At 40.6% G+C, this 20625-nt stretch overlaps 1 protein-coding gene across 2 annotated transcripts in view; it reads left to right on the top strand.

Annotated features, from left to right (window-relative positions):
- The window catches only part of mkks (MKKS centrosomal shuttling protein), a 62339-nt gene that overhangs the window by 8350 nt on the left and 33364 nt on the right, over positions 1 to 20625 (top strand). Inside the window, exons 2-4 of one of the 2 annotated variants that reach the window (XM_078230342.1) lie at positions 1687 to 1868; positions 6764 to 6874; positions 10246 to 12537. In XM_078230342.1, the coding sequence (XP_078086468.1) occupies positions 1687 to 1868; positions 6764 to 6874; positions 10246 to 10686 (734 nt within the window). In that variant the 3' untranslated portion in view covers positions 10687 to 12537. Of the gene's footprint in view, positions 1 to 1686; positions 1869 to 6763; positions 6875 to 10245; positions 12538 to 20625 lie in introns of those variants that run through there. The other variant, XM_078230343.1, reaches the window with a different exon arrangement.

Here is a 20625-nt window from a genome sequence, read left to right as displayed (position 1 = left end):
GTGAAGTTTGCACGTTCTCTCCGTATCTGCGTGGGTTTCCTCCGGGTGCTCTGGTTTCCTCCCACAGTCCAAAGGTGTGCAGGTTAGATGAATTGGCCATGTTAAGTTGCCCCTTAGTACTCTAAGATGTAACGTTTATTTATTAGTCACAAGTAGGCTTACATTAACACTGCAATGAAGTTACTGTGAAAATCCCCTAATCGCCATACTCCAGCGCCTGTTTGTGTACACTGAGGGAGAATTTAGCATAGCCAATACACCTAACCAGCATGTCTTTCAGACTGTGGGAGGAAACCGGAGCACCTGGAGGAAACCCACAGAGACACAGGGAGAACGTGCAAACTCCACTCATACAGTTACCCAAGCTGGGAATCGGACCCGGGTCCCTGGCGCTGTGTAGGTTAGATGGATTAGCCATGATAAATGCATGGGGTTACGGGGATGGAATGGGGTGGTGTGCCTCAGTCAGAAAGTCAGTGCAGACTCGATGGGCCAAATGGGTTCCTGCTGCACTGTAGGGATTCTATGAAATTGCCTCAGATCAATTTGATACATTTGACTTCACCTATGAGGCCTTCATGAAGACACTAAATAAGTTTGCAGGTGTCCCACATCACTGAGCCTTGCTAAACGATCCAGTGGCCCACGCATTTTGCATGCTTATAATGTTGTTTGTCTGATATTTATCTGCCAAGTCCGCATGTGTTAAATAACAACAAGTAAGATATATGAAAGCTAACCTTGATAAGGGAAAATGGGATGCATGCATGAGCACTGAGGCACAAATATAGCAGACCAGATCCTATAATATCACAATTAATCTTCTCCAAATAGAATATTGGGCAGAATTGTACGGGGTTTACCAATCCTGTCTAAGTCAATGGGTTTGGACAACTCGCCACATTTTACAGCCCGCCCCACCATGATGACATCTTAAAACTCTACCCGATATATTATTTCACCTTTCCAGCCTTCTCACATCTATCGTGAAGTTCTACATTTTTTACGCTAAATGTTAGAACGTTTTTGCCTGGGAATTTCTATGAATTCCCCAATCTGCCAACTGTCATTTCTCCGACAGTGGAGAGAATTCCTGCAGAAATTATGTCCATTTATTTTTATACACTTAATTTTGCCTATTTTGGTTTAGAGTGATATGAAATAGCTTTGAACAAATTACAAAACTTAAAAAGCTTTTTCCTCAATAAATATTCCAATTATTTCTACCTCCCATCACTATCCGCTGAATAGCAACTGTTGATCTAATAGTAAAAGAGGATGTAATTGGAAAGCCCTTTTAGAGAGTTGGCACAGGCACAAAAGGCCGAATGGCCTCATTCTGTGCTGTACGATTCTATGTTTGGATGCATGGTAACATTATCAATAAGAATTAGATTGCTTGAACTTTTTAATGAAGGTTTAGTTTAATATCACACTTGTACTGACAGATTGCTCACTTATCTCCAGTTGTTTGACTGTAGTTTATCATGTGTAATAGCTGAACATGTTCCATTAGTTAATGGTTTGCTCGGTGTTTAATTGATGCACTGCATGATCTGAAATATTAATTTGTGATGGATTATTGTTAAATTTCTCCACATATTGTATGATGTTCAGTTTGTGGATCTTTCTATTTCTTTATACTGTCTACAATGTTGTAATATCTGGCCATTTTGAATTTACTAGGTGCACAATCCATTAGTTCATATTATCATTCCATTCCCCCTGACTGCTATGGCAATGTTAAGAACCTGTCTGTTGTGAAGTTTGGTTCCAAGCGATTTCTGCATCTGATCCCACATGAGGACAAGCCTGTGTGTACTTTGGTACTATGCAATCGAACTGAAGCTGGAGTGAATGAATTGAAGGTAGGCCAAATGATTCCCATGCCAGAATCGCATTGTTTTCTTGGTTGATGCTTCATCCCCTTTGGTCTAGAGCAGTGATTTTTCATTACCTACCAGCAAGCAGCATCTATTATGAAACTTGTAAATGGCAAGTGGATCAGAATCATAAATTTCTTGAAGCTGAAAAAATCCAGCTTTGTTAATTTTCTTCATTGTGTAAAGAAACTAACTGTTGAGGATATCTCCAAAGGTTGGACCGAAATGGCAGCAATAGATAAAGCAGGATTATAAACAAAAAAGTGGGAAACTTGGAATCATCAGCATTAAAATTATCGCCAGCAGAAAAACTTCAAATCTTTATTGTATTTCATTGCTGTAAAGCCCTTTGGGATGTTCTGTAGTCATGAAATGTGATATATCAATCCAAGTCCTTTTGTCACCTCCTGACAGAGCATCTAAGTCAAGGTTGCACTCTCCTGATAATAATTATTTGAAGCAATGTAATACATTGCCTTTGAAAACCAACGTACAATTTATGTAACACTGCTGTATAATCCTCTGGGTTATTTTTCAACCACTATTACCCTCATTTAGTTCCATGTTGCCCATGGTGATGTATCTGTTTCTGCTTGTGGATCAGTGCTCAATGAAGTTTAATGGTTGAATTCTTCAGTTAACACTTTAACATTTAAAAATGATTTAGTGACAAATCCTAAATTGTAAATTTGTGCAATATGCTTGAAGATAGCTTCTGTTTTTTCTAAAGTCATGACTGGTATGTCAAATGTACTGCTCTGAATCACAACGTTGAATGATGTGGATTCAGGCAAAGATTCCACCAAGGCTCATAAAACCATTGATGGGAAGAATGCCAGGACATTGCTGAAACAATGAGTTCAAGCAGGACTGCCAGGTCTACAGTTGTTCCAGTCATTTACTTTCTTGTCCCATTAAAAATCATCCAAACATCAAAAGGGGACTGTTCAGAATCACCGCATTGATTCCCAACTGCTTCAAGTCCTCTATCACTGACACCTTTGGTTAAATAGAATGCACTTCAAAGCAGGATCACTCTTTGCCACATGGAAGAGTGGGATATTGCATGAGCTATACTAAAGGAGCAAGATTAGAGTCATACAGGTTTACATCATGGAAACAGCCCTTCAGCCCAACTTGTCCATGCTGTCCTTTTTTTTAAACCCCTAAGCTAGTCCTAATTTTCTGCATTTGGTCCATATCCCTCTATACCCATCTTACCCATGTAACTGTCTAAACACTTTTTAAAATATAAAATTGTACCCGCCTCTACTACTACCTCTGGCAGCTTGTTCCAAACACTTACCACCCTCTGTGTGAAGAAATTGCCCCTCTGGACACTTTTGTATCTCTCCCCTCTCACCTTAAACCTATGCCCTCTCGTTTTAGACTCCCCTACCTTTGGGAAAAGGTATTGACTTTCTAGCTGATCTATGCCCCTCATTATTTTATAGACCCCTCAAGACTGATCACCCTTCAGCCTTCTACACTCCGGAGAAAAAAGTCCCAGTCTATCAAGCCTCTCCTTATAACTCAAACCATCAAATCCCGGTAGCATCCTAGTAAATCTCTTCTGCACTCTTTCTAGTTTAATAATATCCTTTCTATAATAGGGTGACCAGAACTGTACGCAGTATTCCAAGTGTAGCCTTACCAAAGTCTTGTACAACTTCAACAAGACGTCCCAACCAAGCATGCTGAATGCTTTTTTCACCACTCTGTCCACCTGCGACTCCACTTTCAAGGAGCTATGAACCTGTACCCCGAAATCTCTTTGTTCTGGAACTCTCCCCAACGCCCTACCAATAACTGAGTAAGTCCTGCCCTGGTTCAGTCTACCAAAATGCATCACCTCGCATTTATCTAAATTAAATTCCATCTGCCATTCGTCAGCCCACTGGCCCAATTGATCAAGATCCCGTTGCAATTGGAGATAACCTTCTTCACTGTCCACTATGCCACCAATCTTGGCGTCATCTGCAAACTTACTAACCATGCCTTTTATGTTCTTATCCAAATCATTAATATAAATGACAAATAACAGTGGACCCAGCACCGATCCCTGAGGCACATCGCTGGTCACAGATCTCCAGTTTGAAAAACAACCCTCGACAACCATCCTTTGGCTTCTGTCATCAAGCCAATTTTGTATCCATTTAGCTACCTCACCCTGGATCCCGTGAAATTTAACCTTATGCACCAACCTACCATGCAGTACTTTGTCAAAGGCACTGATTAATTACTGAATTAATTTAGTTAATGACAGATTTCCTTGGGTTAATATTCTTTTCTACCCTGCACCACCAGTTTACAATTGATAGCATTGTCACTGAATCTTGCTATTTGCCTCAAACAAAAACAGAAAATGCTGGAAAATCTCAGCAGGTCTGACAGCATCTGTGGGGAGAGAATAGAGCCAATGTTTCGAGTCTAGATGACCCTTCGTCCGAAACGTTGGCCCTGAATTTTGTTTCAGATTCCAGCATCCACAGTATTTTGCTTTCATCTTGCTATTTGCCTATTGGGTGAATCACAAATGAAAATGATCAGGATCCCATCAGAGAACCAAAGTTCCCATGATTTAACTTGTTAACTATGAAAAAAAACCACAATCTTCCTCTGTATATTGGGGAATTTTGAGTTCTGAACTGTATATTTTAGTAAATGTGAGGGGATTAATGTTGACCCTTTGAGAAGGAGCCATTTAGCTTGTGATTCTAAAAAAATCTGGAACATTGACAAATTTTAGAAGATTATGATTGTAAGAAATTTCTCTGAGTGAAAATTATGAGTATAATTTTTAATTCTCCTACTGGAGGTTACTCAGTAGGGTTTCAAGATTCACAATATGTGTTCTGGAAAATTAGATAATCTGTTGTTCTTTGTACGCCTTTATAGTTAAGTCTCTCACAAACCTATATGGCCCCTTTAGAGTCTGTGGCATCCTGTGAAATTAAGCTTCTTGGTTTTCAAAAGCCATTTGATAAAGAGTCCAAACAGAAGTAAGGATTTGTGGATTTAGCGGATGAAAAACTGGTTAGACAACAGGAAACTCAGGGTAATTATAAATGTGTATTATTTGAGCTGGGAGATGTCTAGTGGACAAAGCCACAGACCCAGTCATTAGATCTCTACTTTTCACCCGAGTACAAATGAGCTAGATTAGAGGATTAGAAGCAGAATTCCTAAATTTGCTGATGGCACAGAAAAGTGTGGAATGCAGAATGCTTAGCAGAGTCAGATATTTAAAGGGATCCAGAAGCACTCATTAATGGGCTAATAATAAGCAAATGGAGTTTAACATTCATTATCGCAAGGGCGCTTTTGGCAGAAAAAATAACCACCACTGCAAATTGGGTGGTAATAACTTTCATGATGTTGGAAGAGTAAAAGAAGCTGAAATTCCTCGCCGACTATTACTGCAAAAACTATCTGCAACATGAACATTAGAGCGTATGACTAAAATCAGATAGTTCCAAGGAAATGTACAAAGACACCGCTTAAATCATTGTATTCAGTATCAGTCACTAGATCTCCAAAGAAGCATTGATCCATTAGAAAGGAGCAGAAAGACAAAATGATATTTTGGATCATTGAACTATGAAGACAAGATAAGAGGACAAAGATTATTGATTTTCAGACTTTTTTAAGAAGAGCAGATTGAGGATTTTTTTTTCAAAGAAGTGCAGATGATGTAAACAGTTTTGTTTAACTCAACTAGGATCGCAGGATTAGAAAGTTGCTTTCACATTATGGAGCTTTTGCCAAACTGGAATTGGAGAAAACATTTTCCTCATGTAGCACTGTTAATTTGTGGAATAAACTACCACCTAACTCAGGGAACACCGGTTGGGGGGGGTTCATTCTCAAAGGAAACTTGAAATTATAGTTTGGAAAGCTGCAAAGCAATTTAATCTGCGCAATCTTGAATACTTTAATGTATATTTTTAATAGTTCACTCATAAACACATTTATGTCCCAAGTATTCTATTTCATTTACTTTGTGTTGCAGACACAAGAAAATAATTGCTTTGCTTCAGTATAATGAACCATGCATTTTTGTTCCTTCATGAAATGAACTCTGTGAAGGAGGCGACTGTTGTAGCTCGGTTGGCCTCTGTAGCTGCATTGTAAGAACTTGGGGAGATTATTGTTTGTAAGATATCTAATCTGTTAGATTTATACAGTAAGTATTTTTTCTTCCCCAAAGCTTTATGGCAAATCTAAAATGTTCTAATTGCAGTGATATCATGGTTCCCAGAATGCACTCACAGAAGAAAGGCAGTTGCCACCTTGCGGTGATAAAATACGCTATTAAAATAATGCAACACACAGTTAAGAACATTTGGGAGAGAATTCTGATCTGCCAGCTTCTTGCAGCCTCTTTGTTTTCTCTGCATCTAACTACTTGGAAACGTTGAAGCTTAATTCATTGGGATTGCATAGAACTGAAAAAGATATTCCTTTACCACACAGCAGCAGCACAGTTTAACGAGAAACTAATTAAGCCTTTGAAATTGAAATATTTTTTAAAATACAAGCATCGCTTTAAACCTTACTGGCGTTAGAGTGATGGCTTTACGGTTATAACATTCAGAGAGAAACGACAGATGGAGCAGCTTACAACACTCAGTTCAAAATCTCCACAGAAATATTTTTGCTCAAGATGTGTGTTTAGGGTACTTTATTTTTTCCACACTTTCACAGCCCTTTAGATTAGAAAATACACATGGCAAATAATGTTTGAATTGTTAACTGCAAGTGTAATTTAAATTATCCACTCCTTCAAACACGTACATCTGAATGAGATAGCTATGTCAGAATTTTCCAGACAAATCTATATGCATTCTTTGCTAATTTTATCTCCCTGTATGTTGCAGCTTGTCTGTCAGTCTGCAGAATGTGTGATGCGACTTGTCATCAAAGAGCCTTTGGCTGTACTAGGAGGAGGTTGTACTGAAACCCACCTCGCTGCTTATGTTGGATCTAAGGTTTGTTCTTTATTTACATAGACATAGAAAATAGGAGCAGGATTAGGCCGATCGGGCCATCAAACCTGTTCTGCCATTCAGTTTGATCATGGCTGATCCTCTATCTCAATGCCATGCTTCCATTCTTTCTCCACACCCCTTGACATCTGCAGTGCCTAGAAATCTATCCATTTCTTTCTTAAATATATTCAACAGCCTGGCCTCCATGGCCTTATGTGGTAGAGAATTACACAGGTAAACCACCCTCTGAGTGAAGAGATTTCTCCTCAGTCCTAAATGGTCTACCCCGTATCTTGAGCCATGTGACACCTTGTTTTACACCCTCCAGCCAGGGGAAACATAATCCCTACATCCAGTCTGTCTTGCCCTGTCAGAAATTTGTATGTTTCAATGAGATCCCTTTTCATTTTTTCTAAACTTCAATAAATACAGGCCTAGTCAACCCAATCTCTCCTCAAACAACAATGTTGCAATCCAGGAATCAGTCTGGTGAACCTTTGCTGTCCTCCAAAACTGCACACAATACTCCAAGTGTGGTCTCATCAAGGCCCTGTACATCTGCAGGAAGACATCCTTGCTCCTGTACTTAAGTCCTCTTGCAATGAATGCCAACATACCATTTGCCTTCCTGCTTGCTGCACCTGCATGCTTGCTTTCATTGACTGGTGTACAAGGACACTCATGTCCCTTTGTACATCAACATTTCCCAATCTATCACAATTTAAACAATACTCTGCCATTCTGTTTTTCCTACTAAAGTGGATAATTTCACACTTATCTACATTATTCTGTATTTGCCATATTTTTACTCACTCAATTTGTCAAAATCACCTTGAAGCCTCTTTACTTTCTCCTCACCACTCATAATTCCGCCTAGTTTTGTGTCATCTGCAAACTTTGAAATATTACGTTTGTTTTCCTCATCCAAATTGTTGAACTATATTGTGAATAGCTGGGCCCCAAGCACTGATCCCCGTGGTAACAATGCCAGTATATTATCTCCGATCCGATGTGCTTTAAGTTTGCACACTAACATCTTTTGTGGGACTCTATCAAAACTTTCTGAAAAACGAAATGCACAACATCTACTGGTTCTCCCTTATCTATTCGACTGGTTTCATCCTGAAAAAAATCTCCAGTAGGTCTGGCAGAACTTTGAAAATAACTTTTTCTGTTAATGCTAATGCATAGGTGGTTTATTATAATTTTAAGAACTTGCATTAAATGTTGTAAGGAATAGGTTTTATCCCCTCACGATGCAAAATGACATACTTAATGGCTGGGGAAAAAACATGTCTATTTATTGTGTCCATTTTTCCCCCATTATAAATTCCTGGGTCCACGTTTAGAATGGAATCTGCTTATATAACCTTGTAATTATACTTTCCCATCAATGGTGGCACTGTGGCACCTCTGTTTTTCCAGCTCCCAGCTCTTCAACCTGTCCTGTGGAACAGCCCTAGTGCCACCTGGAAGGTTACTATTCGGTGACCCAGTTATTGTAGATTTTGTTGTTTAGCTAAAAAATAACATGAAGTCAAAGTATAATTAAAAATGTTTGAACAGCATGTATTTCTTTAAAATCTACACTGGAATATGCTTGCCTGCCTTCCTCTTTGCTTCACCTTATGACTACATTTGGTGTTGACATCTCACCTGCAACACTATGAGAAATGGACTAATTTATCAACAATATAAAGCAAGAAAGGACCTCTAGATCCAAAGGTAATGCGTCTGTAGGGAGTGCCATAAACACAAAATTACAGGACAATCAAGCACCACCTAATATTAATGATAGCCTAAACAAGACCTTCACAAAATCATGTCATTTGGCACCCCATCCACTCCTATCAAATGCAACCCTTCCTGTGTCCCTTTTCTCCATTCCCTTGCGCCATCTCTTCCTCTCTCCTTCTCCTCCTGTTCTACTTCTGCCATGTACTTCCCTTTTCCCTTCTCACATGACCTCCATCCAATCTTTCTTGTTCCATTCCTTCCTCTACTGGAGCTTACTGCCCTTCCTCCTCCTTCCTCCTCTTTGCTCTGACTCTCCATGCTGTTCCTTTCACTCTCCCAAATGTTTCTCTCTCCCATCCTCTCCTCTCACCAACAATTCTTCCCTTGTTCTTCCTCCACCTCGCATTCTTTCTTCTTTCCCCATCTTTGTCTCATTCCCAGCTTTCTACTCCTCCTCCCCCTTCAGGGAAGGGTCTTCCAAGAGGGTGCTAGCAACCATGGACTTCCATTCGATTGGTTCATCATTATGCTTGGCAAGGCACTGGAGTGGTTTGCTGCTGCCTTCTGCAGTATAGCTGACCAAGAAAGTCTCCCACACTTACCGACTACTGTCAGGGATATTGGAAGGATTTACTGGTTGGTAACCAACCTCTTTGGCCGCGTATTGAACATCCCTTCTATGGCCATCAAGTCCTGAAGTGGGACATGATCCCAGACCTTCTGGCCCAGAGGTAGGGTTGCTACCACTACAATCCAAGCCCTCGGTTAGCATTGTACTACTCCCTCTAATCTTGAAATGGAAACATAAAATTGGCCTTGACTCCATCTGTGAGAACAGTTGTGCGTGTGGATTTAATATATACATTAAGTAATGGAAAAATTGCTTGTCTCACAATTGTAATGCTTTAATGTGGCTATCGTTGCATATCAACTGTGTTAAGCAGTCTGGTTGTCAGTATGTTCCATGACACCTGCCACCAAGGGAAAAATAAAGGAAAACATTGTCAAAAAGAGACATGAACTCAATTCAAAAATAACAAAGAGAGAACAGTTGCAAAGAAAATAATTTGATAATGATGGTTCAGACAAAGCATTCAAACTTGCCTCACAGGGTTGGACATCATCTACACCCTTTAATTAAACTTCCTCACAATTATTTTACCCGATCTATCTCTGTACAGTTACAGATAATAAAAAGTATGAACTAGAATTGCTCAAAGCCAGATTTGAAACTAAATTATTTTCATTTGACCTGTTTATTGCACAAATCTTTCTGCTTATTTAATTCAGACAGAACTGGTGTAGATTGTTTTGTTGAATTTTTGCCTTGTTTTATGATAAAATTTGAAAAGTATATTATAAGCAATGTGATGGAAGCAGTGTGATATCTTCATCCAGATTTTCATAAGCTGAAAATATGGAGGTTTGATTTGTGCACTGGTACAGTTTGGTCCAATAGAAGTTGTGTGCGTGTATGCAATAATACACATTAGAGTATGGTGAAATCAAGTCAATTTTCAGTAGCTGAAAAATTGCATTTTTGAAGATGTTGGTGATTTTTGCAACTAATGTGAATGGTAAGTGTAGTTATTAGAATATCGTGGAATGTTTTCTAAGCTGAACTCTTTTTGCAGAGCCACTGTGTGACTAACGATAAGCTAGCAAAGCTGGGCTGCTCTCAATCCGAATTCAGAATTGTTGCTGACAGTTTCTGCCGCTCTCTGGAGCACACTGCCTCTTCACTGGAACATGATGGTGCTGAGAACTTTGTTGACACTAGGTACGGCCATCGTTGGTCAGCTCTGCCCAACACGCCTCTACACACTGACTGGTCAGAGGCACTTTCTAATTGTGCTTGTGGTTTGTACACAGCACATCAGGATCTGAGCTGGACTGTTCTAGGTAATAGGACAACAAATAGTAGCCTTGAGATGCCCCTCAAGAAACCTGGTGAATGTTTCCCAGATCGATTAGCATTAGACTCCTATTCTGTGAAACTTAATGCTTTGCAAGTAGCAGTAGAAACAGCAAATTTAGTCATTGATTTACAATATGTTATTCAGGATCGAAATTAAACTCACTAAATTCAATTCCAACTTCCCACCGAGTGTTACAGCAATATTTAGCATTACTTGCCATGATGCTTAGAAAAGTTCTGAAAAGTTTCAGATAAATATTAATTTGAGCTAAAATCACCTGCGTGTTTTTATTGAGCTTATTTTATGCAATATATTTTTCCAGGCAGTTTGGATTGCAAAGTTCAGAACTTGGGTGACATGGTCGTGCTGTGTGTTAATGTATTAATTCTCTATGTTAAAGTACTACCTTGCATTATCGCATAGTGGGAGGATATTTGTCTGATTCCTTCTCCACTGAATGATACAGGGCACAAGTATAGTGCTTTATGGAGGGAAGAAGAAAGATTACATGCAATGCTGTGAAATCAACATCATCTGACAGCTGGTCAAAGAGGCAATGGTCAGCCTTCATCCCACCTTCAGATTTCAGAGATGGTGCAGTCAAGTGTCTACAGAGAAAAGAACACAATATTTTCCCATTCATTTGAGGGCAAGTATAACTCCATCCCTAAAACAATATAGCTGAGCCCAATCTGCTACTTTATTTGATGACATGTGAGATGTTGCCCCGTATTAATTCTAGCCAAATAGATCTATTGTGCATATTAAAAACAAACTCAACTTAGATTTACATAGATTTTAATTTAAGGTACTGTAGCAGCCTCACTTTTAATTTAAAACCTCCTATAGCCTAACATTGAAAATAAAATCTTCGTTACTGAAAGTTTTAATCTGTGAAGAAAAGATAGAAGAGGGCACATATTCTGAATTTGATTTCTGATGAATAGGACATTGCTGATAGGAGAGTGGTATTTAGTGTGGAAGAGGATGTGGGTGCAGACATTTGGGAAAGTTGTAGTTTATGTTGGATAGGAACTTAGAAGGTTGGTGAAGAGAGCATTGGGGTGGCACAGTGGTTAGCACTGCTGCCTCACAGTGCCAGGGACCCGGGTTCGATTCCTGGCTTGGGTAACTGTCTGTGCGGAGTCTGCACATTCTCCCCATGTCTGCGCGGGTTTCCTCCGGGTGCTCCGGTTTCCTCCCACAGTCTGAAAAACGTGCTGGTTAGGTGCATTGGCCATGCTAAATTTCTCCCTCAGTGTACCCGAACAGGCGCTGGAGTGTGGCGACTAGAGGATTTTCACAATAACTTCATTACCGTGTTAATGCAAGCCGACTTGTGACACTAATAAATAAACTTAAACTTAAATACAGAAGACTTGAAGTGACAAGGGCTGAGTTGAGATTTTCAGCAGCAGTGGTAGTAAGATGGGGTAAGAGATGGAAATAGGCAGTTTTAATACTTGGGATTTGAAGTTAACAGTGTCAAGTTGGATCATCAGGATTTTCCTGAGTGAGCAGCTCAAGTGGAAAAGAGATGGGACCAGGGAATAAAGGTCAGAGACATTTTGCAAGAACTAAACAGATTGGCTTCATTTCTGGCAATGTGAAGTTGATGTGTTGTCTATATTGGCGAAAATTTTATTCATCTGTCACTTGATGTTGAACGAACATGTAGATCCATCGTGTATATTTAAAAGTAGCACACTGGTGATCATCGACTCAAATTCCTTGGAATGTTTGGATGAGATATAGTCCACTAATCTTGCACACAAATATATGAACAATGTATTGAAAAACCTGGCTTAGCTGCGAATCAGTAACTTTATTTAAGTTTTCATTAAGTTTACAAATATAAATACATGATAGGCCACTTTTCACAGCCCATCCTAATGTTTCATGAATGTAAAATCTCCTGATTGAAACTTGATGACTGAGACCTGATTATCAGCAGAAATATCTGTTCATTGGTTAATTGTGTTACAATAAAAGTTAGCTAATGGTTAAGCAATTGGTTATTGTCATTTGTGACTTTGACAGGAATATGTGCATATCTTCATATCTCCAGAACTAATTTCTATTAAAAAAATGGACTGTCCTCAAAAGGAAAACATGTTCTGAGATCCCCTATGAGCATAAGATGACTCAGGTATTTCCTTGGATAGGATGGCTACTCTGTGAGTGTATACACACGCTTAAAACCAAAAAGGGAACATGTATTCCTTTCATCTATTGCTGACCACTGTTATTTCACCTGAAAAAAAGGATAGTGTTTTGTACTTAAAGCATATCCATTTCTGAAAAGATTGCTATGGGAGGAAAACTAGACAGGTAAACAAGAGACTTGTAATTATGAACAAGTGACTTAATGCCTTGTTATGCACAATTGCAGGAAAATGTTAAGACTTGTTCTGCTGCCGAAACGTGTGAAATACAGGTTTATTTATTCTGGAAGCCTTAGCAATGTTAGAAGAAAGAAAGAGAGTATGCATTTATATAGTGCCTTTCATGACCTCAGGATATTTCCAAATGCTTCATGGCCAATGAAGTATCTTGGAAATACTGTTGTAAGGGAAATGGGGCAGCCAGCTTGCACCCAGTCAGGTCCCGCAAGCAGCAATGAGATGAATGACCAGATAATCTGCTTTTACTGACCAGTGTTCTATTATAATACAATTGGATCAAATTAAATTTCTGAATTCATTCACTGTATCTCTCAGCAAAATCTGTTGAAAGAGCTGAAGGCTATAGAAGTTCATTGGAGAGATAAAATATTTGATTTGATTTGATTTAATATTGGCACATGCATTATTATACAGTGAAAAGTATTGTTTCTTGTGTGCGATACAGACAAAGCATACCGTACATAGAGAAGGAAAGGAGAGAGTGCAGAATGTGGTATTACAATCATAGCTATGATTGTAGCTCTGCATGGGACAGACTGCTACAATCGGGGCAACATTTGCTGAAACTGCTTCTGGTATAATTGGGTATTAGATGAGAGTTAGCTGTCTACTATCACTATTAATCAATGAAAAGAGAGAATCCATGATAAAATACACACTAGATGAAGTACAGAAAAGTGTCAAAGTAGAAAGTTAATTGGTCGAGGTAGTGACATTCGCAAACTAATTGGTTCTGGTGGCTAGAACAGCAGAATATCCATAGGTATTACTGGATAGAATGAATGAAGTGGTGAAAGCTCACAAACTGAAAATGAATATAAAAAAGACGAAAGTTACAAAGATTTGAAGAAATATTGGGGGGAAAGATGAAGTCAAGATAAATTGTCAACAACTGGAATGGGTATCACAATTTAAGTACCTAGGAATCATCGTGTTAGATGGTTACTGACAGAAAGAACTCTGTGCTAGAATAACAACAGCAAAGCATGCGTTCTCCAAACAATTGCTCAGCATAGGAATGTATAGTGATCTTAAGAAAATGATAGTCAAGATTGCGGCCTGAAGTGTTTCGCTGGACGGGGCTGAAAGCGGACTTTAGAAAAGTGGACATCTGAAAGTTCTGGAGAAGGATGGAGTGGCTCAGTTGGAGAGAATAGTTTAGTTTATTTATTCATGTCACAAGTAGGCTTACATTAACACTGCAATGAAGTTAATGTGAAAATCCCCTACAGCTTGAATACAAGAACAATGAAGACATTCAGATTGATGGAGGAGGAATGTCCATTGATGAATATCATCAAGAAAAGGCAACAAGGTTGCTTGGCCATATCCCAAGGCATGATGTCATAAAACCCAGTTTTCTATCAGCAAATGGCTTTGTTTATAGAGTGAGCTGAAATCTTAGAATACGTTTCTAAAAAACTCACCTGGGTCTCAAAATGGGCAAACATTTATATAACTATACCTGACAGTCCGAAATATATTGGCACAGAGATGGGCTGTCTGGAGGTAACCCACTGTGGTGATTTAAGGGTAACACAACAGAAGGCCATGTGACAATTTCCACACTCACAAAGGACAATAAGCTTAAATGCGCGTGAGTTCCCATCTCCTGAACTACTCAAAGTCATTCAGACATAATCAAACTATTCAGGTGGGTGAGGACCAACGCATTAAATTTAATCACTTTGGTTGATGTATCCCCAGATGAGAAGGGAGAGCCGAACGGACCATCTTAATCAAATTAGCTTGTTATGACCATGCTTAGTAACTGGTTAGTCTGTGCAGGAAGGTCATGTGTTTGTAGGCTTCGTGTAAAAGGACAACAATTTTCAAGGTCAGTGTGCAAAAAGGTCGTGAGTGGGTTGCAGGAAGAGGAAGTGGTCCTCTCACTGCCTCCAGCCATTCTGTTAACTTGTGCCTTGCCTGTTTTCTGACCAAACTGTAGGAGAGGAGAACTGAGCTCGGCAAGAGGTCAGCCAGGGGGGCCAGAAAAATGAGCAGCACCCTCATTGTAGACTGGCTGTCTCTGCATATACATGAAATAGTCAGCACAGACAAAGGGGATGTTTCACTATAATCTCTCAACAGGACACAGCTGAATGTCCTTGCTAACGGCACTGAAACTGTAATAATGGCATTATTAAGTGACCATTGTCTGAACGGACCTTCCATCCATCTACCACTAAAGATTATAATATTACCAATGGGACGCTATTAAACAGCTATTGTCTTGGGCCTACCTCTATGTAAATAATTTACCAGTATGCATGACTAGAAACAATTATCTTTACTGGACGTTGTGCCCTATAAAAAAGGCTGGCTGTACACAATTGGGCAGAGCAGATTGAAGAAGCCTTAGGAATTCTTCAGTTCTCTCCTTATTGATAAGAAGGAATAGAGGATCCATCACTCGCGAACGCTGTGTCCAAATATCTTTTTAGGTCCGACAAAACATGGCAGACAGCGTCTTTATCATGAACCAAGCAGCTACTAACTCCAAAAGAAGAGACAGAGATTATCCGTCAGCATTTTAAATAGTCTCGATGCAGGACCCAGAAAGATCACGCATCCCAACCTAAAACTGTCCCAGTTATCAATCTGTATAAGATTGACACATTTTTGGGATCTACTCTTCCTCTTTGTAACTAAGTTGTGTGTGTGAATCTCTTGAATGTATGTGTGAGTATTGGTTGGAGCATTTCTCTTTTTATTTTTAAGTATAATAAATGCTAGCTTCTGAGAAAACCTGTCTTTGTGTGTGTCTTTTACAGTCACAGCGCTCGTTGAATTGGTAAGTAAATTATTTTAAATAAACGCCTGTTGCAGTTAACTGAGTCATGGAAAGAGAAAGGAACCATTTGCTCACTTCTCACTTGGCCATATCACGTGAGAATATGCTGAAGGAGGTGAGTGATAGAAGATCATAGAATCCCGACAATGCAGAAGGAGGCCATTCGGCCCATCGAGTCTGCACCGACCACAATCCCACCCATTCCCGTAACCCCAATATTTATCCTGCTAATCCCCCTGATATTGCGGGGCAATTTTGCATGGCCAATCAACCTAACTTGCACATCTTTGGACTGTGGGAGGAAACCGGAGTACCCGGAGGAAACCCATGCAGACACGGGGAGAATGTGCAAACTCCACACAGGCAGTGACCCAAGGTCAGAATTGAACCTGGGTCCCTGGCGCTGTGAGGCAGCAGCGCTAGCCATTGTGCCACCGTGCCGCCCAAGATGAGAGGGATGCAGACCAGGGAGAAAGTGAGTGATGAAGTTAAACAACTTGAAATTGAAAATGGGAGGCTGATGAGCAACTGAAGAGGAAAGCGCAAGACAAGGAGCAATGGACAGGGGACCTGCTATTAGGCATATATACCTTTCAACAACTGTGATTTTTCTCTCTCTCTCTCTTTAGCTTGATATAGAAAATACAATTATGAACACTAAGCCACAAAGAAAATGGCTAGAATGATTCCTCTCATAGGATCCTACTGTGCAGAAGGAGGCCATTCAGCCCATCGAATCTGCACCAACCACAATCCCACCCAGGCCCTCTCCCCATAATCCCAAGCATTTACCTAGCTAGTCCCCCTGACACTAAGGGACAATTTAGCATGGCCAATTTACCTAACCCGCACACCTTTGGACTGCGAGAGGAAACCGGAGCACCTGGAGGAAACCCATGCTGAGAAGGGGAGAATGTGCAAACTCCACGCTGACCGTGACCCAAGCCGGGAATTGAACCCAGGTCCCTAGTGTTGTGAGGCAGTAGTGTTAACCACTGTGCCACTGAGGCGCTCCATGGTGAAAATGGTGGTGAAAAATGTATTGAACTAATGTTAATTTGTCTGGTCAGATTTTGAAACAATTCAACATTGAGGGCAATTTTTTCACACACAGGGTGGTGAGTGGCTGGATCAAGCTGCCAGAGATAGTAGCAGAGGCGGGTAAAATTTTGTCTTAAAAAGCATTTAGACAGTTACATGGGTAAGATGAGTATGGGACAAGTTAGGCCGAAGGGCCTGTTTCCATGCTGTAAACTTCTATGACTCTATGCCTCTATTTCAATAGTTAGAAAAAGAGCAATTTTTCTAAGATTTGATGACATGGCCAATTGATGAACCAGTTGGAATGCACCTACAGTAATGATGCTGAACTACTTGTAATGATGCTATAGCGGTTATTTAATACGCTCAGATCTACCAAGTACTGTCTGATGCAGATGTCCCTATTGACTAGATCAGCTGCAAATTGTAAGCCTAGAATCCATTGAGCCCTGTGTTGGCGGCTGTCCTGATTTTTGCAATCAAAATATTACAGCCTGTGTTAAAATGATTGTTTGTGAGTGTGTTGTGCACTTTGCATTTGGCACGGGTTGCTTAACAGCTTCAGGATTAACGTCCACTGAATCCTGGCAGGGGAGGGTCGATGATCAGGCAAGCTGATCTCCCTGGCTAGGGGAGAGTCAATGATCGGAGGAGCCGATGAAACTTAACCGAGGCTTCACCCCGTGGAATTTTTCAAAGCCACCTAGGCCTTGGAGCAAAGATGAAGCGTCAGATCATGCCCAGGTTGGGGTGTAATGCCTCATCTTGTCAGCTTGGATCTGTTGGTCTCTCTCATGGGGACCATGAATTGGATTCCATTTGAATTTGGTTTCTTGGATGGAATTTTAAAAATTGAATCCTGAGACAGGGCCTTTGACTCCACAGATGTTGGACACATGCAGCATCTTGCATTGTCTTACAGATAAAATGAAATTAAGTGGTGACTTTGAGATGGAAGTTTGTAAAGCTCAGGTGCATGTTCACAGAAATAAAACTGAAGAAACATCTAAGTCCTGTCATGCTCGGCTTGAAAGCATGTGTCATACTTCACTGGGGGGGGGGGGGGGAGTTTTTCCGTCCTGCCCGCCACGGAAATCATAGTGGGCGGGAGGGAGGTGGGGAGTGGGGGGGAGCAGACCATACATAGGTCCATTGACCTAGGGTGGGATTTACCAGTTTTGGGGCGAGTGTGGCTGGAAAATCCCGCCCCAGACGTTGCACTTTGTTACCAAATCAAGGCAAAGTTAAGAGGCTGGTGTTTTTGAGTTGGAGACTGAAAATGACAAGCACATACCAATCAGCAAAATTCTCTGAGCAATCAACAACTACTTGAGCCTATGTTTACTTAGTTATTAGAGTTGGTTCCCTTGTAGACTCATTGCTGCACCTTAGTAAAACATTCCTTATAAAACAACAAATATTCCTGCTCCTAATTCATATGTTCATATTCATATAGCACACGCACACACATACATACACACACTCTATCTCTCTTGCATTGCTCAATGTGTTGATATTAATGTGCATGTATATATCAATAACGACACTGAGCAATGCCGTGTGTGTGTGCTATATGAAAACGAACATAAGAATTAGGAGTAGACCGCTCAGTCCCTTGAGCCTGCTCCATGGGTCAACTAAATTATGGCTGCTCTGCTTTTAACCTCAATTTCACATTCCAGCCTGCTCCTGATAACCTTTCTCCCTCTTGCTTATCAATAATCTAGCTACATCTGCCTTAAAGATATTCAAAGATTCTGCCTCAACCACCTTCTGAGAAAGTCAATTCCAAAGTCTCACAACAACCCTCTGAGAGAATTTTGTTTCCTCATCTCCCGCCTAAATGGGTGACCCTTTATTTTTTAAACAGTTGTAGATTCGCAACGCAAGTGGAAACATTGGCCGGAATTCTCCCATCCCGCCTGCCACTGGAATTGTAGCAGGCGGATTGCGGACAATGTGAAGGCCCATTGACAGTTGGGCGGGAAATTCTGGCTTTTAGACCAGCGTGGAGAATTCCGCCCATTATTTCCACATCCACCCTGTCAAGTTGCATCAGGATCTGGTATGTTTCAATCAAGTCGCCTCTTGCAAGCCTAGCTTGTCCAACTTCTCCTCGTGAGACAACCTGCCCTCCCAGGTAATAGCCTAGTAAACCTTCTTCAAACTATCTCTAATGCATTTGCATCTTTCCTTAAATAAGGAGACTAATACTGTTTACAGCACTCCAGATATGGTCTCATGAATGTCCTACATAGCTGAAGCATAACCTCCCCGCTCTTGTATTCTATTCCCCTCACAATAGAAGATAACATTCTATTAGCTTTGCTAATTACCTGCTGCACCTGCACACTAACCTTTAGTGAATCAGCTGGCGTCAGCCCACTGAAAGCTGTTTGGATTAAATTGCCATTAACTGGAACACATGGGAACCTCGTGAGTAACTATTGCAATAATCAGGTAGAACATTGCTATACTCCGGTAGACTTAGAAAAATAAAGCACCAATGCTTCAATATATCTTGCTAATTGGAATTATATAACCTGTTTGTTAACTTACTGCGACTTTTTAGTGTTTGATAAAAGGAATATCTTTTAAAAACATATTTCAAAATGATGTGGGTGTCATTGGCATGGACAACTTTTTGTTGTCCATTCCTAACTGCCCTTGAGAAGGCTGTGGTGCATGAGCCACCGCAGTCCATGTGGTGTAGGTACACCCACAGTGCTGATAAGCAGGAAGTTCCAGAATTTTGACCCAATGAGTGAAGGAACAGGGACACAGTTCCAAGTTAGGGATAGTGCATAAAAGCAAATTGCTGCGGATGCTGGAATCTGAAACCAAAAGAGAAAATGCTGGAAAATCTCAGCAGGTCTGGAAGCATCTGTAAGGAGAGAAAAAAGCTGATGCTTCGAGTCCAGATGACCCAAAATGTCAGCTCTTTTCTCTCTCTAGGATAGTGCATAGTTTATTAGCTTCACAAGTAGGCTTACATTAACACTACAATGAAGTTACTATGAAAATCCCCTAGTCGCCACACTCCGGTGCCTGTTCAGGTACTCTGAGGGAGAATTTAGCACGGCCAATACACCTAACCAGCACGTCTTTCAGACTGTGGGAGGAAACTGGAGCATCCGGAGGAAACCCATGCAGACACGGAGAACGTGCAAACTCCACACAGAAAGTGACCCAAGCTGGGAATCAAACCCGGGTCCCTGGCGCTGTGAGGCAGCAGTGCTAACCACTGTGCCACCGTGTTATCAGCCCAAGCTTATTGTCTAGGTCTTATTACACTCAGGCAAGGACAGCCCAATATCTGAGGAGTCACAAATGGTGCTGAACATTGTGTAATCATCGGAGAACATCCACACTTCTAACCACATGATGGAGGGAAGCTCATTGATGAAGCAGCTGAAGATAGTTGGACCTAGGGCAGTATCCTAAGGAACCCCTGAAGCTATGTCTTGGGGATGAGATGATTGGTTTCTAACAATCACAACCATCTTCCTTCGTTCTAGGTATGTGGGCGAACCCAGGGAGTGTAGGCAGAGAAATTATTGGAAAGGATTAAACAGACAGCTTGACTGTAGTATCCACACTCACTGCAGGCAGACACACGACAAATTATAAATAACTGCATCCTAGATGGCACTAAACAGTCACACTCCGGGTGAGATCTTTCTGAGGTTATAGCAACAATAAGAGAATCGATACCACTTATCAAGACTCCACAATGTCTAGAGGAGCCATTGGCCTCTGAAAAACTAATCAAGTACCAGGGAAGTGGAGACAATTAACACATCATCGAAATCAGTTTGACAGGCACAACACTTTAATATTGTAAACAGGTAGACA

Source organism: Mustelus asterias, chromosome 15, assembly GCF_964213995.1.
Source record: "Mustelus asterias chromosome 15, sMusAst1.hap1.1, whole genome shotgun sequence".
Taxonomy (NCBI): Eukaryota; Metazoa; Chordata; class Chondrichthyes; order Carcharhiniformes; family Triakidae; genus Mustelus; species Mustelus asterias.
Note: the sequence above shows the minus strand (reverse complement) of the source record. Positions and strands in the feature narration are given on the sequence as shown.